The sequence below is a fragment of the Empidonax traillii genome, unplaced genomic scaffold (assembly GCF_003031625.1).
Source record: "Empidonax traillii isolate 1590-97213 ecotype Southwest subspecies unplaced genomic scaffold, ASM303162v1 scaffold527:size1067160, whole genome shotgun sequence".
Lineage (NCBI taxonomy): Eukaryota > Metazoa > Chordata > Aves > Passeriformes > Tyrannidae > Empidonax > Empidonax traillii.
The window spans coordinates 808,287-834,959 of record NW_020955720.1 but is presented as its reverse complement, the minus strand read 5'-3'; the positions used below and the strand labels follow the sequence as shown (position 1 = coordinate 834,959).

At 42.4% G+C, this 26,673-nt stretch overlaps 1 protein-coding gene across 5 annotated transcripts in view; it reads left to right on the top strand.

The window, feature by feature from the left end:
• TMEM108 (transmembrane protein 108) overlaps nt 1-26,673 on the top strand; it is a 162,180-nt gene that overhangs the window by 117,067 nt on the left and 18,440 nt on the right. The window contains exon 1 of one of the 5 annotated variants that reach the window (XM_027897077.1): nt 24,237-24,548. The exons of the other annotated variants lie outside the window; for them this stretch is intronic. Coding sequence (XP_027752878.1) covers nt 24,536-24,548 — 13 coding nt within the window. The 5' untranslated portion in view covers nt 24,237-24,535. Of the gene's footprint in view, nt 1-24,236; nt 24,549-26,673 lie in introns of those variants that run through there. 5 annotated transcript variants of the gene reach the window in all.

Below are 26,673 nucleotides of genomic sequence, written 5' to 3'. Positions count from 1 at the left end.
AACTCTCAGTCCCGTCTGGTGCTGAGAAATCAAAGCCCAGAATCGACTCCACCCAGAAACAACACACATTGTCAAGTAAAATGTGCTCAGAAACAAAATTTCCTTCTTGTAAGGATGGAAATAATTGTATTAGGTGTTTCAGTGCTGAGGCGAGTCAGTCAGATTAAAAATGGTTCTCATCAGCTCTCCTAGAGGTCAGAACACTCTTTATCTGCAGCTGAATGGTACCCCAAAAGGAGATGTGTTTTCTTTCAAAATTATTCTGTGAATTCAAAGAAATTCCTTCCTGCCACTGGTGGCCAGCACAAGCTTGTGGGAGCCATCTACATATGCATCTCTTTTAACTGAGTTCTGTAATTCATTCAGGAAATAGTTTGTTGCTCTCAGTAATTTGCAAATGTTTTATTAAAATGTGGCAGTGGCTGGAGATGAAATAAAAGGATTTTAATTTCTAAAAAGCCTGTAAGTAATTAGCAGTTCGTGCCTAGGAAACCATTCAACTGCAGTAAAGCCTCAGACCTTTTTTAGCACCTACCTCTAGCCATTTTTTAGAGTGTAGAAGATTAGAATTAAGAAAACCTATTAGACAACTGAATGCCAGCTTTTACAATAACTGTAATCTAATAAAAGATTAATGCATCACAGCAGATCTGCATACGTTACCAGCAGAATGTTTTTGACTGAGCCGTTAGAGGTGTCACTTTCATCATAGGCTAATGACTAGATAAATAAAACAAGCTTATCATAAAAGAGTGTCAGAAGGCTTTTTTATGTTAATAAAAATTAATTGCGCACAATCAAAAGTGAAAATATGAGTGCACAAGGGAGATCCATTATTTGAAGGGACTCATAAAAATTGTTAGGAGAATTAAAAAGTTACAACACAAACAATGTGATACCTTTCAACACAATCTCAGTATCCTATGAACAGCAGAGATATCAGCTTTGTTTTGAAATTATAGCAACGCTAATTGAGGGCAATAAAGAACAAAAATGTCATCTTTTAGAGGCACTCTCAATTTATAGACTGTGTTATTCAGAGACCAAGTGCTGAATCCACCAAAAGCCATTTCATGTTTAAAATCCTGACTCAAACAACTTTGCAGGACTGATATGTAGCCCCAGTTCTAATTACTTGCAGTACACAGGATCGATGGATTTTCTGTTTTCTTGGGATTATCACAGCAGCAACAAGAAGAATATTTCTGAGCAAGAGGCGTAGTGAAATATTACCTGGCACACTGAGTAACCATAAGATTGTAGGGAAGGTTAGACACCCTGAAAGGTGCTTTTCTGCAACTCTGAAGCCATGAAATTGAACAGCAGCCAATCCCTTTAAAAGACTGCGCAGTAATGAGCTGTAAAAAGGGGGGTAGTTCGGGGGAGAGGGGGCTGCTTTATAAACAGTAGGAGAGAGATTTTGGCTGGCAGACAAAGTCCTCCCAGCATTCGTGATGAAGCACACATCGTTTTCCTGCTGGGCTGCTGCCCATTAGCATCAATCCAGACCACGGCACTTTGGGTCTTACAAAGGAGTATTCTACACTAATTACATTAACAAATATCAATTCAGATAGCACCTCATAACTTTATCACGTGCAGTTTATTCTTACTAAACAGAACAGTAATCACAATAACAACGTATCTGAAGTAAACTTAGGACATGGAGATACAGTACACCTCCATAACCTGGTATTAGGTTCATCATCTGATCTTAGTAGGAACTTCAAGCGATGGCAGTTGGGTTGATGTTTAATAATGCAAAATACAGCTTAATGACTCTCTACGCCGAGGAAGAAAATGTCACCAGCAAAGACTGTTGATTTTCCTTTTCTTATCTGCTGTTATCCTGCTGCAGTGTTTTTTTCCAAATAGCTGCTACTGCCACACAAAGCACATGGCAATGTTGATAGCTGTAAGGAAATTATTCAGTGGAGGTTGTTGTAAACAGTGTCCTCTCATTCTCAATGTAGAGCACAACCCCGTTTGGTAGGGTTTCTCCCTGACCACCTGCTCACTTTGAATGTTTTCTGATGACAGTCTAGCAGACTAAATGACAGTCATCAAAACTTTTGTTTAATGCCATAATATGAAGTGAATTGAGCCCCAGCAGCTGTGGGGGAGTGGCAGAGAAAAACAGGTAGGCACAGCAGGATGGGCTTAGGTACCATCTGGTTTCTAGACTTTTTCATTACCTGGGTTTTCACAGTTTCTCCAAATTACTTCTGCTATGGAGGGGTTACCCTCGTGGAAATCAGATTACTTTTGTAAGGTACTAGATACATATTAACATACTTCACTTTACATGTTCACATTTGATGATCTCTGTCTAGAAACTCATGATTTGAATCTGTGTGGGAGAAAACTTACGGAAAAATTCATTTTTTTCTTTCATATAAAATCTAATGTGTTTCTAATTTTGGCTATCTTGTAAGATCTGTGCTCTTTGGACCATATTTTTCTATGATTTTACCTCAAAACATTAGTTCCTCAGAGCTGAATTTGTTTCAGAAAACGAATGAGTCAGCAAATTAAAAAGTAGGAATTTTTTCCCATAACTTATTCATTCTGGACATTGAGAAATGAGTAACCTTCATAGTGTCAAATTTAGAAGCACGCAGACTCTGTTTGCTTCCATTTTACCCATAGTTGATCCAGCATATTGTGCTTAGCCAGGGATTATTCAGATACACCTTTAAAAGTGTGGCCAGTTTCATCAGTCTTTGTGAGCATACTGGGCCCACCTAGTTGTTTTGGAAAGCACCAAAATCAGATCCTTAGGATGTTTTTGCTTCTGAGAAGGTAAAAATTCTCACAGACAAAAGGGTTTATCTACTGGTGGCTAAGGTAGGGTCTCATATTTCCGATACTGTCTTGGCTAATCCACTTCTTCCTAGATGCTGTTTTCTGCAGCACTACTGAATCTGGAATATAAACCTGATGGTGACCTTCTGTACAGCTATGTGTTTCTTCACCTTACCCCTGCACCCTCGAATGCCTGTGACTTTATAGAATGTTCGAGGGAAAATGGCTCATAAGGATCTTGGGTAGCCATATCTTTGTGTTCACTTGTATGTCAAAGCTGTTGAAACTGGAAGGTTTCTCGTGTGCCATATGTGTCCATGTTGCATATACCTCCACCATCTATGGCACAATAATAAGAACAAGATGTGGGCCTAGAAACTGACAAAAATGCAAACCTCAAAGCTGCCAAATTAAGTAAATTTGTCAGAGAAGCAGTGAAAGCATCTGCAGACCGCATCTCATGAATTTCATAAGGAGGAGAATTCCACCAAATTGGGGCCAGGCATGTTCCAGATGGCACAGATGGTTTAGCAAGTGACAGATTGGAAACAGAACCCAAATTATGAGCAAGTACATAAACAGAAATCAAAATTTCTCCAATAGGTAGGAGTCAAAGCCTGAAGAGTCTTCAGAGACAATAATAACATGTTAGTTTTAAGCCTTAAAAGGTAGCCAAGTTGAATGCCTGAATAAGGATGGAAGATGACAAGGTGTGAGAAGAGCAAACAACTTTTCAGTAGCTGCCAAGTTTGGAGTAGATTCTCAACAAAACAGAGAGGCAGAAAATGGCCCCCAACTGCAGCTATAATCCAGCCTGGAAACTGCAGATAAACAAGTCAAGATTTTGTTAGCTGGCTCATTGCAAAAGCAGTCTGAAAGCTGGATGGAAAAAATGACATTGTTTTGTCTTCTTTTTTTAATCAAAATGTAATTTGGATTGGCTTGTATGTGAGCCAATTTATAGGTGGGTGAAAATGTGCAAATCATAAAAACAGTAAGTACCCATGACCATGTGAAGAAAATGTGTGAATAGGAGCAATGAAAGAAGGATGAGAAGTAAGAATATTTCAATATCAGTAACGGAGGGATAGAAATCACAGCAAATCTAATCCTCAAAATGGCATGTAGGGAAAAGTGAGAGGAATCTTAGCTCAGAATTAAACAAAGACTGATTATTTTATACTCCTAGTAATAAAAGCCACCATATGTGTTTGTCTTTAAATTCAAGACACCAGGACATTTTAATAATTAGAATAATAATGCTAATTACTTGGTAGGGGCAGTATAAGAATTTTGAGTGGGAAAATACTAACTATAGGTTTGTGTGTGTGTGTATGTACATATGTTAAGATGTATATTTATATACACAGACACATAATATGTATGCATAAAATTTTATGGCTGCAAATGTTTCCTACTGCCTTTAAGCCAATAATAATAAAGTTTCCAAACAGCCGTCATCTTCTTAGCAGTGCTGTCATCTACTACTGGTGAATCCCTGCATAATAAACACAGGCTATGGTTTTTATTCATGTGTGAGAGTTGCTTTTGTGACCCAGTGAAGAACTTCTGTAGAATCAGAGTGATGTGGAACATGCTGCAGATCTGGCATGCTCTCCCTTTAATACCTCCAAGACTTCTACTGGCATTACAGACAAGGAGTAATTTCCTGGGAAAATGGAACAATAATAAAAGTAATAGTGGTTTGATTTTTCAGATGTGATTAGCTCTTCCATGTGGCCCTTCTGCAGAGAGACTGTGGTCATTCTCTTCCTGCTCTTTTTATGGACATGAATATGTTCCAATTCCTAGAGCCACCAACAGCCACATGAAGAAGGCTGGAGAGCTCAGTAGGTCTGCTGTGTCCTACCATGCACACATGCATTCCCCTTCAGTTTTCAAGGTTGCAGAGGGTAATTTAATCTGATAGGTTTTGGTTATGCTTTTATCTGGCCCAGTGTGCAAAATACACATCCCTGGAAGCCAGGTCAAACTCTAAGTTTATTCTGAAGAAGTGGATCTGGAGAACTGACTTAAAGCAGGGGTTGCTCTATAGTAGTGTGTTGTAAAGCTCTCCTGTCACCCACTGTCAGAAAACCTTTCCTTCAAATAGAGTATGTGTAGCCTATGAACAGACCGTAAAATGTCTATTTGAGAAAATTAAGTGGAAAAAAATAAGCGTATTTAAGTTGAGCGGTTTTTGCCTGCTGGCCAGGCACGTCACCTCTTTTTTTCATCTCTTAATCTGGTCTGTGTGCAATACCATCTCTGAACCGCCTTCCTGGTTTCTTATTTTCCTGTCACTCTCTGCCCTACTCCTTGTCCCACTGCCTTTCTGAATTTCTTTGATATTCAGATTGACTCAAATACGCTCTCAGATCAAGCAGTGGAAAAACGGCGGTAATTTAAGTCACAAAGGCCGGTGCATACTATAAATCCCATACAGGCGCTGGAGGTTTCTCTCTGTATCTGCCTGCCTCCCCTCCAAACATTGCCAGAGTGTTTTCAGGGTCTGATACTGCCTACCTCCTCTATCTTTCCTGAATAAGGGAGAAAAATTCCCCGTAGGTGGAGAACGCAGGGACCCCAAAGCCTCTTGTCTCCTCTGATGTGCAGCACGTGCTGATTGCACGGGAAGGAGGGGAGGGAGCGCTGCCAGAGGGAAGCGCGTGCCTCACTCCTTGGATATAGGTGGCAAGCCTGTGGCTTAATGAATCTTTGGCTTTCATCTGAAGAGAGGCTCATGCAACATCCTTAATTGGATTTCTCGGAAGAACTGTAGGTCCCAGATCATTACCTGGACGGGGAAGGTGGTAACAAATGTGGACAGGCAATATATGATGTTGCTTAAAGAAAAGGTGAGGTACTGGGTTTGAGACAGTGTCAGCACCGGTGTTGTGTGACAGCTGTGAAATAACGGCAGTGCATCGCATGGGGCTCACCTCAGTGACTGCAGCTCAGGCGCAGCAGGAGACCCTATTAAAAATAGGAGAAAACCGCCAGCCTTCCTGTAACAACTCAGCCTCCTGTGCGACAATTTATCCAACCCCAAAGGGATGGCAGCATCACTGAGGGATATCTGTATTCCCACCTGGCTCCCCCACCGCTCACCCTCACTGAAGTTGTGCCGACCATCTTTGGGCTCACTCTGCTGACTCCACTGTCTCCATGGGGCGTGAGATATGGATGCTGGGGGCAATGGCAGCTCATCCCATGGCAGCACCTGGTCATGAGGTAGGAGCCTGTGTTAGGGCTATGCCAGGAAGCAAGCAATAGGCAGCTAAGTAAATGCGGATTTCGGCTGTGGTCACCACACTTCTGAGAAGATGATTAAAGGAAAAATGCATTGTCATGCTCTCTGTCTAGACAGAAATGTTTAAAATCTCCAAGTCTGTCCCACCATCTGTGGAGGTGGTGGTGTTGTTTCAATAGAGGCTTGTGAAAATATGTGATGGGTTTTCGCTAAGTGAGAAGAGGCAGATACCAGGAATTTTCCTGGTGGCTGGGAATTCCCCTGTAGTTCCTTGGATGACCATATCTTGCACCTGTTGGAGTTGCTGTTGACTTCAGAGGAAGCAAAGAAACAAATGGTGTTTCTGTGTGCACAAAAGGGTCTGTTCACCAGCGATGGCTTTGTCAGAAACCAAACAGAATCTTCACAATAGGAGCAGATTATCTGACTTGTCCTTTTTCTGCTGCTCCTTATTCCCTCTGTTATGACTGTTAATTGTTGTAAATAGTTTTGTTCTTTCCCTTTCCCAGAGCTACTTCAGATGCTTGATCCTTCCTAGTACTTTCTCTCGGACCTCACAGTCTGTTGCCACGGAAATTTGACTTTATAACTTCACTGATGGATTAGGTAAAAGACAGAAGATTAAACTGGGTAGGAAATGAACCTTCATTTGCCAGAAGAGCAAGACTGGGCATGGCTGTGTTTCGTCCAAGCCTGAGGAAGCCACTGAAAGCAAAGTCCCCTCTGAATTTGCCACACGAGGACTGGGATTGGGCTCTGGCCCAGCTTGTGTGTGACAGCATGAGGAAAGTGGTCTAGCTGATAGCCTGGTGCTGGGGGAAGGGGTTCAGTCTGTGCCTTTTCCCACCATAGGTGGGTCACATCTCATTAACAGATGGGTGCCAGAATTTCATCAGCAGGACCCTGCTGGGAACCAGAGCTGCCAGGGCTCCAGTGGTCTATATGGCTTCACATCCTTGATTTACCAAGCCAAAGCACAAAAGGGTCCCCAAAATACTTGCATTTCAGTAGAAAGTCTTATAGAAATCTTGTAAGAAAGGCTCTCTATTAGCAAGGCAAGGCCAGATGTCCATGTAATATTTTAATCTTATTGCACCTAATTTTTGCTGTATAAAGTTGTGAACAGTATTCCTTGGCTTGCTTGCCCCCAGGCGTTCATGTGAGGATTTCAGTGGCTGTCAAAAGAGGGTGGGTGAGCAGTGCTGCTGCCCCCCTGCAATGCTGCACGTGTTGCTGATGGTGGGTGGATCTGGCCAGATGTGCAGCACTTTGCTGATCAGCTCCTGAGATGCCCACAGCATCCAGGATGCTGTTTGACATTTTGGTACAATCTGACGACTTGCAGCTTGTGCCCAGAGCACTGTATTGATGTCATTTTGCTGAATGTGGGCCAAGCATCTGAAGGGCAGTGAGTTGGTTAACATGATAATCACGTTGCATCCTGGTCCCTCCATATGACAGAGCTTCTTTCCATTCCTGTTCACGGTGCTGCCACATTTTTCTCTAAGGGCGAATGTGACTTAAGCAAAGTGGCAGAAGGGAAAGAGGCTAGTCAGTGTTCATCAGGGAAAGGAGATAGCTGTGGTGTAAAACGGTAATATTTGTAATGATAAACATCAGGAGCAACTCCCACCACTGCTGGACCCAGTCTGTTTGGTCTGATAAAACTTTGAAGACTGGGAACTCCCAATAAGCAACAGGAATGCTGAAAATTTAATATCCCAATGAGGGTCAAGAAGTTTTGGGGTGGCAGGGACTTTCATATCCAAGGCAACAAAAAGAAGGGAGAGCTGCCATAGCACTAAGAGGTGGTGGCTCTTCTTTGAGGGGTGAAAGCTGCAGCAGCTGGAGAATGTACAGCTGGCTGCAGGCAGTGTTTAACAGCTGGCTTGGTATCCAGCTCTACTGAAGGGCAGAGCTGTCCTCATGCCATGGGAGTTATTTGAGTTCCCAGCATGATTTCATCCTCTTGCCAAGGATTAGAGCAGCGTGGGGCCTCTCCATTCTGTGGGGGCACAGTGGGACACAAAAGATGGTACAAAATTGAGACCCAAGGTAGAGGTTTTATCTAAAGTCACTTTAGGTTGGTTCTATTGATGGCAGTGGCCTCAGGATCAGACCCTGAATCATAGCCTCTTGCCTTGAACAAACACGAACCTTTTTTAATCCTAAGAATTTGCCAGCATTACCTGCCCTGAAATGAACTCTGGAGTCTCCACTTCACCTGCTTCTCCTGGGTTTGTGCAGACTGAATTGGGTGGTATTGCTCTGAGCTCCATGGGACAAGGTCTCTCAGTTGCTACATGCTGGGAGTGGGCTTAGGCTCATGGAAAATTTCTTTTGGCTGCTTTTTCAAATTTCTTGGTCACAGCTTGACCTCACGAACAAGGAGAGCATAGGAAAGAAAGAGGGGTATGATGCACCCATCCAATTTCTTCTTTATTGCCAGAATGACATGAACCAGCAATTCTTTGCTATCGAATTGGATGTTATATTTTAATAGAGAATACAGTAACATTGCTCGTGCAATACATTGCTCATGCCATACATTTCTCATCACCAGATGAATAGAATACTGATTGATATGATCAATATTTGACTGGCAAAGCTGTAATATCACCAGCTAAACCAGAAGCACGTTCGACTCAGTGGCAGAATCCTTTCTTAATGTAGCTATACAATACTTCAAAAATATTTGCAATGGATTTATTTCCAGCTGGATCTAAATCCTCCAGCAAATTCTAGATTTATTACCTCTGTCGTGTGCAAAATACCTTCTTTATACCTCATATCAGCTTCCTTTCAAACCAGGTGGTACTTAGAGTTTATGGCATACTCCATTATAGTCACTTACCATCATACATATTGTGTTCTTCCATGGCTGTAAATGTTAAAGGACACCTTTCTGCCCTACTTGAAAGGAGGGGGAGAGCAGAAAACACATGTATTAGCAAAATTGCTGTCATTTTTTTCATCACATCAAGGTTGAAATAACCAATCCATTAGAAGAGAGGTAATACATCATTCATTATTTGCAGCTTGCTGTGGCAAGCCACTGGCTCAGCACATACAGACTTATGGATTTGGTACGTGGAAAGCCATAATGAAGGTGCAGTTGTGTTGTGATGAGCAAAACTGATGCTAATATTTACTGCTCTGTGCAACTGCTATGTATCAACTGTTTTCCCCTCCCTTCTTATTTGCCCCCCTCTGTACATGCAAGCAAATGTTCCGGCCATTTAATTTCCACCCCAGTTATCACTCAGTAGCAAGCTAGTCAGCAGGGGCTCCTACCCTTTAGAGGACAGAAATAGAACAGAAACCTGAGGGAGGTTGGTTTGCCATGCCACCATTCCCTCATCTTCAGCTGCTGTGGCACCTGTGAGTGAGTGCAGCTCTGTGTACTTGTCTCTCCGCCTGTTATTTTAATCAAAATATATTGGATCAACTAGAGGACATCTTGCTATGCAGAGCAACGTTGAAACCTGGCATAAAATGCTTCAAACTATTGTAACAACATAATATCTTACACTGGTGTATAGAGATTATATTTATTTTCATATCTAGAAAGACATTAAAAAGTATATGTAGTAGGTAGGTAGATGGATAAGAGTGTTCCTTTGGCAGCTCCTGGAAAGGTAGTGATGGGCTGGGCAACACAAGCTGATGCAAAGGCTTGGATGACTTTCCATGTGTTTACTGATGTTCTTTGCATGCAGCTTCTGAGGTTCCTTTTGAAATAAAACAGAAATGTCCACACGATGTCCAAGCCTGGCTCTTCACACTCACCTGTCTGTAGACACAACAGGGCGTGCTTGTTCAGGAAGTGAATCCCTAAAATTAATGATGCATCAGTACACCCTATGGTGCAGACATGGTTCCTGTACTCTTATTTTTGCAATATGGACAGCAAGAGCACACTCCAGGATTTGCTGTGGCCAGAACATAGAGCTTCATACACATCCCAGGCAACTGAGCCTATACTAAATCACCTGCCCACTGGAAAGGCTGGAAGTAACACAGGATAACCTGCCCACTAAATTTAACTTCTTTCATATTCAGTTCAACAAAATCCTGCATATTCTCTATTGGATTATAAGCATCCGCCCTGCTGCCTGCCTGTCTTTCCTGCTCCTCCCTAAAATCTATCTGATTTAGTTTTTTAATTGTTGCTTCTATTGCAGTATGTCATTATTCTGGGGGTTTGAAATGTTTATCTAATCAAATTTCCCTGTTTTTCTGAATGCTGAGTTGCAGATGGTTTATAACTACTATTATCCTATTATTTTTAAATAAGAATACTGCATGCTCACTGACAGTCTGAGAGGCAAGCCTAACATTAATTATCTGTCCATCTCCCAGCATTCCCATGTCAGCCACACTAGGTAAATGGGGGTAAATGCATGCGCCTTGGAGACCAAATCCCCATAAAACATGCAAACACTGCAACCCATTTTTGAGAGGAACAGCTTCACTATTACATTTGGTTTCTCAAAATAGCCAAAAGGTAATGGGTCCTAATCTGCCTTCAGCTCTGCTTCTGCAACCCCTGTGATTTCAGTGCATTGCAGGTGCCTCATGGACAGGCAGATCCTGCTTCCCCTTGTGTCTTGTTATGCCCTGATCATCATCAGAGCTCCAGGGTGAGATTGAACCTGATGGGGAAGCCTGATGGCACAGGGGGTCTATGCAAGCTTTTTGTCCTAGGAGCATGAAGCAAAAATGGCAGAGCAGGCACCTGGGTCCTTGAGAATCTGCTGCCTTCTGCCCACAGCATTTGCCCTCCATCACTGTAAAAATTGCATTTCAGCATCTCAACATCCCTTCCTTCTGGTGATCTAGATATGGGCATTTGTGTCTCAGTATTTCTATATCCGCCAGGAGAGCTTGAGCAGGAGCAAAACAAGTAATTCATGGCTCACTAGAGCAGTGAGTGGTTGTAGCTTTTGACAGCGTGACAACTGAGTAATAATATGTTTTCACATGTGGCCCCATGTGATATCCTCAGTGTCTTCATGCTGTACTAGAGATTCCCTGTCCCAGGGAATGACATGTGAAATGGGGTAGTTACATGGTGTTTCATAACCACTGCCTTTGGCTGAGGATGCACATGCAGTTAAGCTGGTCAGAAGGTTTTCAAGTGCAAATAATTTTTAGCTAAAAAGGACTAGAGCCAAAACAGCTTTTTTTGTTTGTCTGTGTATCTTGTGTGCAGCAAAACAAGCTGGTTTTTTAAGCACCAGACTCAAATTCCTGCTTGAACCTTCCATTATGAGCATTTGGAGTTGGGGTTTTTACTTCCAGTGGCTATAACTTTTAAAAATCCCATTTGCTCTTACCAAAGCTGCAGAAGACAAGCACGGGTACAAGTGTTCATCAGAGAATGAGCCAATGACTGCAACGTCCCTGCAATGCCTAACACATTGAAGGCCCCTCATCCAATCAATGTGTCTCAATGTGAAAGGTATAAATATATCAGATGATCATAAAACCCCTGGGCAGGCTTTGCAAGTGTAGTTCTGGCTGTGCTCTGGGCTGCAAGGTTCAGCTTGAAAGATGGGGCTGCCAAAGCAGGGGCTGAGCAAGGATCTGGGTGAAGTCTTGCAAACATTCACAATCGTCATCATAGCAGGGTTCCTGTCTGTCAGACATAAGAAAAAGATTACAATTACCCTAAACAACCTATGATTATATCATGTTGAGAGCAAAAATGCCCTTTCTAGGAAAGAAGAAAGGCACCGTCCCACTCAGGAGCATGTAGGCTCTTCCAAAGCTAATTTATGATAGAGGCGTGGGAATTGTTAATTACTGCTGTGGAAACAAACCACTGTTACAGCTTCAGCTAGCTTTCTGTTTCCAGGCTTTCCCCCAGTTTTCACTTGTTCCTAATTTCATCAAGAAAATTCCCTGTGGGATGGCAGTGTACTTTTCAGATTTGGCCTCAGTCTAAAGGTGAATATTTCAAGAACTCTCAGCAAAATCAGCCTGGCTGTTTTTATGATATGTGGGCGTGAAGAGAAACCAGCTATTCCTATTTGTTCCGGTTGCAGCTTCTCTGACCTCATAACTCAAGAACAGCTGACGCTAGGAAATTTGAACTCAGCTTGTTTTATAGACCTCGGTGATGAAGGAGAAAACAGTTCATGTCTGAAGAAAATCAATTCAATATTTCTAGAGTTGGGAGCAATTAGAGTAGAAGGCCAAGTTTTACTTTGAAATACAGCAGCACAGCCCCACTGAAATGCCAGTCTGAGGGCAGAACTCATCCTGGCACAGTTTGTACATATTGATGAAGAATTTCATTTTTCCTAGACTGTTAAACAGAGGTTGAAAGAGAAATCTCAGATTTCTGCATGAAAGGCCCAGTTCCAGCTCTGATGCCAAATATAAATCGAAGTATAAATAATATGCATTCAGCACGGAGTAAATACCTCAGCCATGTCAATGGGAGGTTTGTGCAATGATCATAAATAGGATTTTTCCATGTATAGCAATTAACTTTTGCAGGTAACATTATTCATTCTGAACATATTTCTTATATCCAGTATTGCTAGGTGAGAAATATGCCATTTTCCACTCCTATTTTTCTCTGTTCCCCTTTTTCCTTCCTCTGTCTTTCTCCCTACTCCCTGTCTTGGGGTATCTCCTTTGTCCTACCTTCCTTCTTTCCTTCCTTATGGCAATGTTTTAAGCCTGCTATCTGCAGGGGTGTCCTAATATCTTCTCCATTCCAGGGAATAGTAAAGAGTTAATACTGGCATTTAAGTGTTGGTTTGGGGCTTTGACTTGACATGTTGGTGACAGTAAAAAAGACAAACTTTCAAGTCTTAGAAAACCCAGAACACAAGTACGGATTACATCTTATCAAAATGTTGAGCGATTGGTCACATAAATCCATCGAGTGTGTTTGAATCAGCCTTTCTGTCAAGCTGAGCACTGGCATGAAATTCCACATAAAATTCCACCAAATCTGCCCCTTCATCTTCAAATAAGCTTCTTGACCTAAGAAAAATCACTATAAACTACAAATCGTTAAAAGGAACAGACGTATTAAAACCCCTTAAACCCACAGCGTATTTACAGAAAGTAGATTTTTCTAGGCCCTGCCTGTTATTGGCTTGTCACGTGCTTTATCAGCCCAACTGTAAATGAACAGCAGTTATGAAATCAAGCCTTCCTACTCCTAAGCCATCAAAAGAAGCCTCCCCAAATGGCAGGACCATCCCCTGACATCTCCTGACGCAATTCTCTATTTGGTCTGGCAGTCATGTCCCTCAGCAAGGCCCTCTGGGTCTAGCCGAGGTTAATTTTTCAGCCAGGGCTCTCATTCAGCCAGTTCAAGAGGATTCTACCTCTTGTGATTCGGAGTCACGGCACTCAATTCTTACACCTCAGCTGAGTGTCAGTCATCATGACATATATTTGGAGTTAAGCAAATGCAATTGTGGCCTCATTTTGCATGAGGAGGCATCCCTTTAAGTTGATTTTATCTTCATAAGCTGTATGCCATGCATACATGGTAGAAGATTTTGCTGTATGTAGAGATGATGCTTCCATATGAGTCAATTTTGCTCAGAGTCTGTAACAGAGACTAACAAGGAGCCTCACATGTCTGGATTTATGTCTCCTCTCCCAGCAGAAACACTTCAGACTCACCTCAGTATGCTTCATCTGACCCATGGCATTGTCTTTCTTGGGCAGACTGCGTCAGTAGCTTTTTTTGTAATTTCCAGCAAATTAAATCCCTCGATATATTTACTGAAAGAGTAACCTAGATCTAAACTGTAATAGATTACATTTTTTTCTGTTTTGTTTATTGATAAAAAGATGAACAAAAAGAACCCCATGAAATATAAATGTGTGTGTTAATTAGAAGTAACACTGATATGCCCAGCCTTATTCCCCCACAACTGCTGCTATAACGTGCCTGTGCCTGTGGGTACATAGAAGGGACAGCCTGTCAGTCCACAGATTTCATCTTTGAACAAGAAGACTCTTTGGCATAATCATGCTCACAACACAGGAAAACATGTAAATGTACCCCAGCAGGCACCTGCTAGGAATGGATTTGCATAGCTGCTGTCAGCAACTCTTATTCTGTGGAGGGTGAGTTTGATCATATTCATACCTGAGAACAAATGAATGAATGGGTGATTCATTTTTTTAAACAGAGATTACAATTGATTATTTTGTCCTACCATCTAAAAATATTACTCCCTTTCTCCCTTCCCCTTCTGTCCTCCCTCTCGTCCTCCACCTTGCAATTATTGTGTTTGTTTAAGGCTAGTAGCTCAGCAGGGCTGTCTCAGGAGGGAGTTGTAGGGAGAAACATGTACTGACATGATCCTGGCAGTAAACTGTGCCATCATGATGAGACTGGAGCTTTGGAGGGATAAATCTGCACTGATGGCTCAGAGGGTGTTGTAAAAACAGTGTGAAACAAAAGAGTGCTGTTGGCCTTGCAGTTGTCCAGGTCTAGAGACAGCCCCAGGATGGCTCCACCTTGGCAGTGCTTTTTGGGTTTCAGAACAGACATCTCACATGAGCTGAGGGTCAGGTCTGTTCTTCTACAGAGCCTGCAAGACAGTCGAGCACGTGTGGTTGCCCGGGCCGTGAACTGAAAATGAGGGTCTAGGTGGGGCCTGCTCACCCAAGTCCTGCTGCAGGAAAAGCCAAATGAACCTCTTCCATTCATCCATCCATCCATTCATCCATCCATGCGACTGGAGAGCTGTGTTCCACTGGCTTTGTACCTCTGTCTTTTGTGGATAGTTGAACACCCTCTAGAATTAAAAAGCTTCCATGGAATTACACAGGCAAAGTCTTAGCCTGTTCTAGAAAAAGATCTGAATCTTTATTAAAGCTTAAAGGGTTTTGAAGAATAATTTCTGCAGCAACCTGCTGTTTTCATCCCTGCTAAACTTTCCAGGTGATATTTCTCCCAGGTCCCTGTATGGGCTACATGGCAGCAAGCAGAAAAGCCCTAATGCTAGGTACATCTGGCACCTGGCTCCAGAGCTTGTGATACCCCCTCTTTTTCATTGGACAGTTGTTGTTCTGGAGCCGCAAAGGGAACAAGATTTAAAATGTTTCCCTTGCAAGCAGCAATGAAGCACAGCAGCTCTCTGGAAAGTGACTCAGCCTGCCCTTGGGCACGTCTCTTTTTCTGCCATTCCAGAAACAAGAGGCAGAGCTCTCCAGATGCACCCTTTCCCCTTCCTCCCCATCCCTGTCCCACACTCCCATCAAAGTCTGTGACTGGCAAGAAGATAGAGCTGTTAAGGTAACTCAGTCCTATGCAGACAGCTGTCTTATATCAGAAGGATCTTGTTGAGGGAGGTCATGCTCTCCCTGTGCCTCCAGAGCCTGTCTGTGGGTCACTGGGCAATAAAGAATCTGAAAATCTCCTGCTCAGGTTAAAGGATGGTATCAGATGTTTTGCTTTCCAGCAATTCCACATAAAAAATAAATACCTCTTTTGTTTTCAGGTATTGTTTTTAAAACAGCTTATAAGAACTGTCATCATATTCACTTTTTAATCATGCACTGTCAAGAGCGCAGAGGTGAAAGCGTGTTTATGTCCAGCCACTCCCAAGACCCCAGTGAGTGAGGTAGAGATAGCGCTGCCTCTGTTTCAGTTCGGGGCTGAACCCTGCATTGCTCCTTCTCCTTCTGGAAATATCACATCTGGACTGACTCTAAACCTGAAAAATTTCAGCCCTGTTAAATAATCGTCGTGACAGTTATATATCTCTTAAAACCACAGGCTTATTAGAGAACCATAATTTTGGTCAGTGCCTTAGGTACATTCTTCCTTTTCTGCCCTCCTTTCAGTCCCTTTCTAAGCTATTCCACATACATATTTAACATGTGCCAAAGATTTTTACGTATAAAAAGGGGGAAAGTTTGGAAACAGCATTGGATAAGTTAGGTAATATGATGTAATTTCAAGGAATAAGTCTGGATATTTTTTTCCTCCTACATGGTACGTGCCACGTAGCTTGGAAGATCAGTTAGTGCCTTGGACACGTCCCTGGTATCTAGACGATTTTTCAAGGGACACGCTGAAAAAATGAAGTAGCCAAGCTTGAACCCAGTGCAAAGAGTTATACAGCCTTTGACTGCAGTTAGTTACTAAAGACAAAGATGAATCTGACTGCAGAAATTAAAAATGTGTCAGAAAAAAAACCTGTAAAGCACCCAATGCACTGCTGATAAATATGGAACATTTGTGTCTTGCTAAATGTATTTTTTCATAATTACCAGTATATGGATTTGTATTTTTCAAAGCCCTAACAGTGAATCTCCTGTGATGGATGCACAATAAAAAAGGACTAATTGGAAGCATTAATTTACACAGAGGCAGAAGTTGACAGGGGGCTCTGAGTAAGAGATGCTTTATATTACCATAGCAAGTACAAAGGGTTTGCTGGTAATTTGCAAGCTCAAATCACACCACCTTCACAAACAAATTGTTGGAAACTGTTGCTGTGCCATTTTTTCCTCTTTTTGTTTTATTATGCTCCTGATATATATATCTTGGACCCAAGGTCATCTTAAGGAAATAGTGGTAATGCAATAGAAACCTTGCTGTAGGTGCTGCTGTGTTCCTGGCACTGTAATTGACAGTGAATGAGCATGCAGGAGCAGCTCCCAGCAGGGACACTTTTGAATAAATATATAGTAAGTAAGCACGGCAGATTGGGAGACTGATGTATCTGCATAAAGGCCTGTAAGAGTAGAGGTACGTGTCAATTTTGCTGCTCCCCCTGCTTTATCTGCTTGCTCCCATCCCGGTCCCAGTTCAGTAAAGTGTGATCACATGTGACGCTTCTGGCACGTGGGTGATGCCTCCAACATCAGATGGAAGCATCTCTTGCTCCAGTGCCTTGCTGAGGCAGTGCTCAAAACAGGAAGCTGGATTCTGATTGTACCAAGATACAACTGTAGGCATTTTTCTCGTTATTTGAGGGATTTCAGTCACTGGTCTTGCTTCATGCCTTTACAAGTTACTGTTTGTCAATAACACTGGGCTAAGCAGCTGTTTTCCACATCTTTGGTGTGCAAGTGCTTGAGTTTTATTTAAATCTCTTATTTGACTGGAACACTAATTTCTAAAAAAATTAAGTAAAAGGGGGAATTAAGCACCTAGCACCAAAATGAGGTTGTGCTAAGCTGTCATGATGGCTTCAGGTGGCCCACCTAGCACCCAAATTTGAAGAGAACAAAAAATGAGCCTCTCCACTCCTTTGACTACTCCTTCTAATTCTTATTTGCTATTGATCTTCAAATTATTTCTTACTACTTATTTGGTCATTGGTCTTCAGCCCCAAATGTGTTTTACTTCTGTGAGTTCCTTTAGTGTTTCCTGTGTTCTCCTCTCAGAGTCATTTGTATGTTGAGTAGTCTTACTAATTGCAGAGGAGTCATCCTGAACTTACACTGCTGCAGCAGAAGCCACCATGAGTTCCAGGGGTCTTTTCCTGACACTGTTATTAATGGTCCTGGAATAAGTCCCTCAACCAAGCCTTCTGTCAGTTATTTCCATCCAGTCCTTTCAAATCGTATTGAAGGAGGCTGAAACTCTGCACTTAATCTTCGGGTTGTGTCCTTCACATAATGCTTCTTGCTATTCCTTCCTCTCGGTGTCCTGACCTTTACTAAGGCTGTTGCTAATATATTCTCTTAGCCGCAGTAGTTAATGCTAATGCAAGGACTAATGTTCTCCTGCAGCTTTAACACTGATATGCCACACTTAGTGCTCTGTCTTCAAACAAAATTGCATTCTGATATTGCACTTTACTCTGGGAATAATTTTGCTGTTTGGGTACAATGACAGCTGAGAATGCTTAAAAAGAGAGAGAGAGAGAAAATGTAATAAGGCAAAAGCGTGACAAGACACTTATGTCAGTATTATCATTGCATTTCACAGGAGTGTAACATCTGACTGCCACACAGCTCTTCCAGCATCTGTCTGTTGAGGACCAAGAGTGATGTTTAATTGCAGTTCATTCAAAGTGCTTGAACAGAAAGTTCTTTGTTTGTCAATAGCTCTGCTGTACCCTAGTTTCAAGGTTATGTTTTCTATATTAATAAATTAAGTCCAGACCAAGGAAAGCCTGCAACAGAGCAGTGTAGGCAGTAAAAACATGTTATTATCTATTTCAGAGATGAATTTGTCTTTCCAAGCACACCTCTGGGTACATTCACACTTGCATTGTTTCTAAGGAAACAACTCACAGCTGTGTTGGAGGTTTGTTGCTGATGTGCCAGGAAATCTTAAGCCCTCCCTGGGACCCAGGCAGTCACACATATTAAGGACAGTGCAGTGAAGCCAGGTGCTGCCACTGATGTAGGCACTGACACTACCAAAAATCGAATGTTCCCATTCCATGGTTGGCATTTCTGCCCTTCCAAGAGAAAACAATCAATACCCTTCAAGAGCAGAGCAGTTGGATCATGGGGCTAGAGACACATCACAGGGCAAAGCCTTAGGACAAGAACCTCAGGACTTTTCTACTGCGATGCTTTTTTGGCACAGGACACCCTGGCTGTCCGTGTACTTTGAAGGCAGAGGTGTCTGAGCACTTGGTGCTCTCAGCAGCCTTCCGAGGTTGCTGTGCACTGCACAGCTGCTGGAGGGGAGATGGCACAGGGGAGAGGTAGGAGAACAGTGACTCTCTGCCTGCTATTCCAGCCCCATCAGCAGCAGCTGAAGAGTAAGTGCTGCGCTTAGGGAACTATGTTATAGCCTGACTGAAATAAAATGAGGCTGCCAGCGTAGCTGCTGGAGGGGGAAGGAGAGAGATAAGATGTCCACGTTGTATCACCAACAACATAACTGGTATTAACGAAACAGAAGTCAAGGATGAGTGAACATTGAGGCTGAGCTAACTTTCACATCAAGAGAAGATCCCTGAAGGGCTGTGTGCTGACAGGGCAACAAGGAAAAGCTGGTACATTTAATCTCTTCACAAGGGCTGTTCTGTGAATAATCGGAAGTTGTTAGGGTTGTCAGTCCAATTTCCTTCCAAAATAAAATTTAAGTGTGGAGGTGGTGACATTTCAGGAAGGGGTAAAGTAAATTCTCTCCTGAATATAAATAGTGGCAGGTTTAACCAGAAAAGAAAGACAAATAAAATATCTTAACCTGTAAAGTACTGTGCAAATAATGCTGCAATAGGGAGTATGCTCATTATTGTTACTGTAATTCCAAACAGTTATTCAATGTTGATGGTGTGAAGAAGCACATACGACAGTGCCAGCCTGTCACATTTAAGGCAGGATGAAACTCTAATGATCTGAGTCCACTATGAACACTTAAATCATTGAATGAAAGTGATGTTTCAGATATACAGTACGTTCCTGTGAAAAGGCAAGACCGACACATGTTCAAAATAGCATTCCAAAAAATAGCACACATATGTTGGTGGTGCATTTTTTATTTCTTTTTAATGGAAATGAACATTTAAAAAGAGACCATCCACACATAAAGGCAAAACATTTTACTTTGTTATGTAACTGCATTCATGCTGAATAAGAAATATGAATTGCAGAAGTGAATTAACTGCAGAGTTGATAGAGCATATTTTTATGAAGTGAGATCCTCTTCCCAACTTCACATGTATTTTCATTTGAATTGCTGATCCTCTGACTAATCAAATATGCTGTGTCACTATGTCATCTCACCCTTCTGTTCTTTTTGTATGATATTGCTTATCTTCGCCTCTTGAATCTTATTCAGAAACAATAACACTGAGTGAAATATAAGCATTGGAGTCCTGCTCTCATTAGCAGAAGTTATATCCAGCTCGTGCTGTGACCTTACTTATAAATACATATGATTTAGTGTACCAAGCTGGACCATCATTCCCTCCAGACCAATACCCAACTTCAAAGGATGGCGAAAAATCCATATTTCCATACCTGTGCAATCTTGCATTACAGCTAATGGAGCAAAACCCACATTCTTCATCTCTGCATTGAGCAGCTGATATTTTGAAGAAGGGAACTTGATCTTTCCCTTTTTATCTTTGTATGTCCTAGTGCAACATGCATCTCTGACACTCTAGAGCTTCAGGCAGGCACCTCTATTTGTTTGCAGGCCATGAAGGGGCTTTGCTGACCCCCTTGGGCCATAAGTAGATTTTCTTGAAGAGTAGTTCACAGAGTAGCCACCCATGTGGCTCAGTGCAGCTGGTCCATGATGAAATCCAAGTTAATTTAAAATCAGCTTTAACTGAAGCCAGGTTCAATTCAAGACAGCAAAGAAGCAGTACGAACTTTTGTTCCAGAAGCCAAAGGAAAGATGTCATTAGTCTGTAGGAAGAATGAACAGAAGTGGAAAGTAACAGCTCCTTTCTTTCCCTAGCAACCTTACATCCCCTCCGGAGGTTTAGTTAGTGTAATCCAGCAGATAATAAGAGCAGCCTTTCTGGCTGATTTATATGTAACCTTACATCCTCATGCTGTTCTTGAAGGAGAAAATCTGGACATGGAAACTCTCGCTCCCTGTTATGTTCCAAGTCTACCTTGGGAGTTATTACCATTCACATCTGACCCTTTGTATCCCCAACCAGTCCCCCATTCTGGAAATGCTGACTCCCTTGATCCTGACCTGGTTTTGTTCTCACTTGCCCATATGATAAACTGAGACAGTACATAATATGCACAAGCATCCCCCAACTTTTACTCATTCTGAGGCAAGTGTCCCTTTTCCTTCAACTGGGCACCAGCTGAAAAGTCAGAGTAAAGCTTTTCTGCAGGTTAATATAATAATTACTTTCTAATTGTGTGTTACCTGCCCACATAACAAATCAGTGCAGGCTTGTCATTACCATCTCTCATTGGAGATCCAGTACAAGGATACTCAGGCACTTGGAAGTAATAATGTGTTTGAAGGGGGCATAAGTAATAAATCATCCAAATTACTTTCAGGGAACAGATGAAATGACAGAGATACCTTCAGGGTTTGTAGAAGTTAGTCAGCCTGTGCATAACTATAGCACATTCTGTCTGCAATATGAGCATTTCTGTACCTGCAGCTGGAGAATTTAAACACAGCTTTTGCAAGTAGAGGAAAAAAAGATCTGCACCGTCGAAGCAGAGGGATCCACGAGTAGGGTGCTCTGCTCTGCCTCCTCACCACTTGTCATACAGTATGTTACAATATTTGAAATCAGCCGGGATCAGGAGTTACTAGGAAAGACAGACAGAGGGATAGACAACCTGTTCCTGTAAATGTTTAGAAAAGACAAGCTAAAAATGACTGTGCCATAATGAAAGAGTATCCTGAGTCTAGAATAAGCGTCCTTGATTGATAGGTAAGCTGGTGTTACTTACAGCTGGAGCCTTAGTCCTGAAGAAATTAGGTTTGGAAAAGACATATAATCTGATGCTGGAATCAAAAGCCTTTGACTTGGTTACCTCCAGCAGCAAGTGGGAGGGTTTTGAAAGGAGTGTAGCAGGCCTAGGAGCTGTGTTTTTTTTGGAAAAAGGATTATGCATGAAGAAGTGGCTCCTACTTCCTCATGCTACCAGACGTTTTGCCTTGCAGGGGCCAGGTGTAGCTGATCCGTAGTGTGCTGTTCTGTTGAAAGGCAACAGCTCCAAGTTTCAGCTGAATTAATGTTTGCCCACTTGCCCTCTAATACGAGAAAGAAAAATGCTTCCTAATCCATCTCCATGGAAAGGCTGTCAGGCCCTGTTCTAGTCTACTCTTCGTGCCAGTGAAGTGTTGCTGTATAAGGCTTGTTGTTTGGTGTTCTGTAGAAACTGGTTCTGAATGTCCAAAGCAGTGCAATTTCATCTCCTTGAAAGTATCACAGTATGAGGACTACATTTTATGTTTTCAAACGTCACTTTTATTTATCCCTTTAGGGTTTGTTTTGTGATGACGACATCTAAACACATAGAGGCATACTAAGTGGGATTCCTCTCAAGTAATATTCATCACCTGAAGGCTGGACATGAAGTTAAAGCTCATCATCCTCAATGTGACCTCTTTTGCTAATGGCAAGAGAGGAGCCTCTTAGGGGTACCAGTCAGCCTGTGGATGGGTGAATTGTCTTCCAGAGCCTCAGATACCTTAGGCTAAGCATGTAGCTTTTACATATCTGAAGTTACTCACTGTTTGGAGAGTTTTCAGAAACCCTTTTAAGAAGGCTTTGAATCCTTCTTTTCCCTTCTTATTGCTGCTTGTGAAATGGATACCCTTGCTTGAGTTAGCATCAGTAACACCAACTACATCCTCTCTTTGGCAAGATCCTATTTTAGGCTTTTCATCAGAGGCCACAGCTATTTGTGTCATTGTCAAAACTCTTCAAAAGGTCTGGTGACATTGATGGTAGGTCTCTTAGAAGCCAAAGGTTCTGCAGTAACATAAATAGGACCAGCAGCAATAAGTGCAGGTGAAAGAAAAGCCAGCTGCACATCCTTTCTGTCTCCCTTGGCAACAGCATCCTGCCAACAAAAACTGCTGCCAAGTAAAGGCTGGAAAGGAAGGGATGTGCATTTGCAAAGCTGGGGCTGGACAAGCTTTGTGTGAGGGGGGAGCTGTCAGACCAAGGAACGCTCATGTGCTTTTAAAATTATTTTTGGTTTGTTCCATGTGGTTTTGGACAAGGGAATACACAGACCCTCTGTCCTCAGGGAGAGTTTTCATATTATGAAATTCCAAACAACAGTCTCTGTGCAGTTTTGAGCCATATGTTTCCACCCATGACAGCACACAGGGAAGAAATCTGTGGTGAATTACTACTTACAGATGTGGCAAATCTTCCAGCAAAGGTTAAAATACGTGGCATGGTTCTCTTGTTACGCCAGCTGCAGCTTCGTGCTAAATCATTGTTTGAGCAGCAAGCTCTTAATCAGCCCTGAGTTCTAGAAATTGCTAAACAAGCTGATATTTGTAAGGACTGGGTTTGTGGGGTTTTTTTTGTAATGCACTAAATATTTTTATCTAGAAAAACCTTCAGACTGGAAGCAGTAAGGGCAAAAAGTGAACTGCAAAAAGAAAAAAGGAGCATCATCACAAAAGCACAAAAATGCAAATCAGATCTAAGGTTATTATTTGTACTCTATCTTCCCATGTCCTCATAGCTGTGAAAACAGCATTTGTGTAACTGTGAGTAAAATGTGCTTGTGATATACACACCTGCCTAGCCTTCCTAATAGGGATTTTGTCCCCAAAAATCAGCACTGGGGTCACTGTCGGAGGCCCCGTAGTGCTGCCAGATCTCAAACCTACTGTCACAACATCATTTCTCTCTGATTGCACCACAGCATCAAAAAGTCTGGTAACAACGTGCTTATATCCAAGGCCTGAAAGAAATGAGGATGCTCTCACCTGGTATAATAAGAGAGAAGAAGGAACTAGCTTTTCTCTCTAGAAAAATATTAGGAATTCATTTCATGAGGAGCCCATGTCACAAACTGCTTAGGCTGTAACGGCACCCCTGGACGCAACAGGGACTCTGAATCAAAAACTGAGTAGTGGGGATTGCACTGACTCCTGGGGGATTCCTACACCACTCTCAAGAAGCCCCCAACTTGTTGCTCTCTTAACATTTCCATGTGCCTTTTGAGGAATTGGTAGTTGGCTGCACAGGGCACATTTTTGTGCTCTTCAGGCAGCGTGTTCTTCCAGACGCCCAGCTGCGCCAAAGAGACAGAGACAAACAGAAAAAGAAAAGAAGAAATGGAAGAAAGGAGTCAGGATTATGGCTTTAGGAGTCACAGATCTGTGGACTTCTTTATGGTTGCAAATAGAAATTGCCCATTCAGCACTGAGGAGTGAAGGAATAAAATATAGAACATGAATTTTGATGCCAGGGAAGGAGAAGGAGAGAAGATAATCACTATTTCATTCCCTTTATTTTCCTCTGACAGGAATATTAATATCATTAGAGATAATTGAATGAAGTGGAAAGTCTGGTGGAGGTACAGAAGCAGGAGGTAAATCTGTAAAATCTATCCTCACACAAAAAGCTGAACACTGCTCTGGAGGGAGGGCACTCAGCCTTGAAACAGGGACAGAACAGCCTCACAAGGGCGTGCAGCTGGGGTGCTTGTTGCTGTTTTGTTCCCAGAAAACGAGAACTGCCAGCAATCCTCTGGCATCTGAATAGACCCGTGTCAAACAAACTGTATCTGGACTTGATGGGAAACCAAGCTGGAATACCAAGCAGCCCTTCGATCTGCTGGCAGAGAGGGAGACTGGCTCAGTAAGTAATCTTGCCTTGCAGTTGCAAAGGTACTCCATAAAGGAGCGAGCCCTCTCGCTGCACAGCCCTGCAAGACACGCCTGCCTGGGCTGTCTCTGTCCTCATTCCTCCAAACCAGTTCCAACAATAACAGCAACTCCTGCGTGCAGCTGCCTCATTAGAGAGAAGATGTATTTTTCCTTTTTCTACTGAGGGATGAAGCTTCCCAATCTGTGTGATGTGAGCAGGTGAGGATGTCTGCTGACAAGTCCAAATGATATTTTCAGGTAAGTGCTTACCTAGAACAAGCAGCTAGAGTCAGGCTCTTTCTTTTTATTACCCTCCTCTCAGTAATTACTGTTGTCCTGGAGTCCCAGTAAGCCTTTTCAAAAGCTTCAACAGCTCCAATATCTGTATATATTTAGCTGAGTAGGGGATCTGAGCAATTTCTAAAGCGCTTATTTCCATAATATCTGTGAGTCTCTAGTGCAGTGTGACAATGTGGGACTTGCTCTGTGACTACAGTACACTGTCTTTTCTGTATCACCCATTGTTTAACTCCCTGGAGGACCAGAAATTAATTTTAATTCAGACTCACTCTCTCGAAGTCTGTGATGTAAGTGCATCTTAAGGCAATAATAGTGTTCTGCAATACTTTTATATTGTTAACCGACTAGGGCATCTTGCCCCATGAAAACTGTATCTGCTGTTACTGTTGTTGCACAGGGAATGTCAGCAAGTGCTGCCTAATTTGTGTTTGTATATATGATTTCCAGAGCTTATGATGATGATGATGATGTTTATGTTGCTGTAAATAGAGCTGTTAGTCTGTGTTTCTCATTCCCTGCATTTTACCAAATACTTTGTGTACTGAAGTTCAGGATGATCATTCCATCTAATACTTACAGGGGAAAAGAGACAATAACTTGTAAGTCAGTATCTGGGAGTTCTGGCATGACAAACAGACTGGCGGGGGAAAAAAAATTTCTATGCAGAGTAACCTACTTTTTCTTCCTTCCGTTCTGCCACCAGTCACGGAGATTAAATTTGCTTAACTCTTTGTTTGTACAAATGCTGCTTTATTGTGGGTGAAAACTGTGTTGCTTTGACAGACTACAGAGAAATGACCGTAATGAAAATAAGAATACATACTTTCTGCACAGTTTCCGTCTATTAAAGATTCATTTTGCTCCCTGTAACGTTTTAGGTTTGCTGAGAGACACATGAGAAGTTAATAGCGTCGAGAAGAAAGCTTTTGTTACAACAATAACATCGCTGTTGCTTTGAGCAGGTTTTGCAGAACCTTCTCTCACTATTAGTGAGTCAAGACAGAAGCACGGAGAGGCTTCAGCATCCCGTACGCTGCCCATGTGCACCCAAGCCCTGGGTCTGTAGATAATGGGTCCTTTGTAGGACAGCTCCCGTTGCTTCCCTTGCCCACGGCAGTCTGAAATAATGAGTCCAGCAGTAGGTCTCTGCACAAAAAAGCTCTTCCTGACTTCCTAGAGCAAAAATGTTTACCAAGTACTGCTCAGGCTGGCTCTGTTTGTCTTGCTGCAAGGTCCGAGGTAGCAGAGGCCAGAAGGGGTCAAACACCAGACTGAGCTCATTGTGCATGTTCATTTGCTGTAGAAAATGTAAATATGCAACTCAAAAGTTTCCACTGTATCTCTGGCAATTAGGACTTGATCCAAAGCTCACTAAAGTCATTGGGAACCTTTCCACAGGCTTTAGATCAGCAGTTACATAAGTTTGTGTTGTTTAAAGGGGGTGCCCCAGGGACGCTGAACGCATGAGCTGACTCGACAGCCACATGCCTGCTCTGCCATGTCATGCAAAAAAGGCTGTTCTAGAAGTGCCCATGAAGTGTCCCGTGCAGCACCAGGCAGTATTAACTCCTAAGGGAGACTTTTTACTGTGGATCCTGCTGGAGGCTTGCGATGCCCTGAGATGAATCAAAGAACATAACCTGCTGGGGCCTGAACCAATTTCCTTTTCTGTTTGGGAAGGATACAGTTCTGCCACCTGTGTGCAGATAAAAGGGTCATGAGGAAGTTTGCAAATGGTAAAACCCTGAGGATTTCATAGTCTGGGAAAGCAAAATATTCCTAACCCCTGGCTTTTCTGAGACTTGTTAAAGACATGAACCACAGTCTTTTAAAATGTTGCTGTAAAGGAACTACTCTATTTTCTTCATATACACAACTGTACACACTGTTTCTGGATTGTTCATGTGAGGGTACCACTGGAAAAAGCACTGCAGGGAGATCCTGTTGAGATTTGAACCACGTTGTCAGGAAGGAGTTTTTATGGCTAAATGCACATCAGCACCCTTCTGTGCACACTCTGATGTCACTCTGCTGTGCTTCATCCTTGAGTTAATTCATTTTGTACTTATTATTGCCTTCCTGG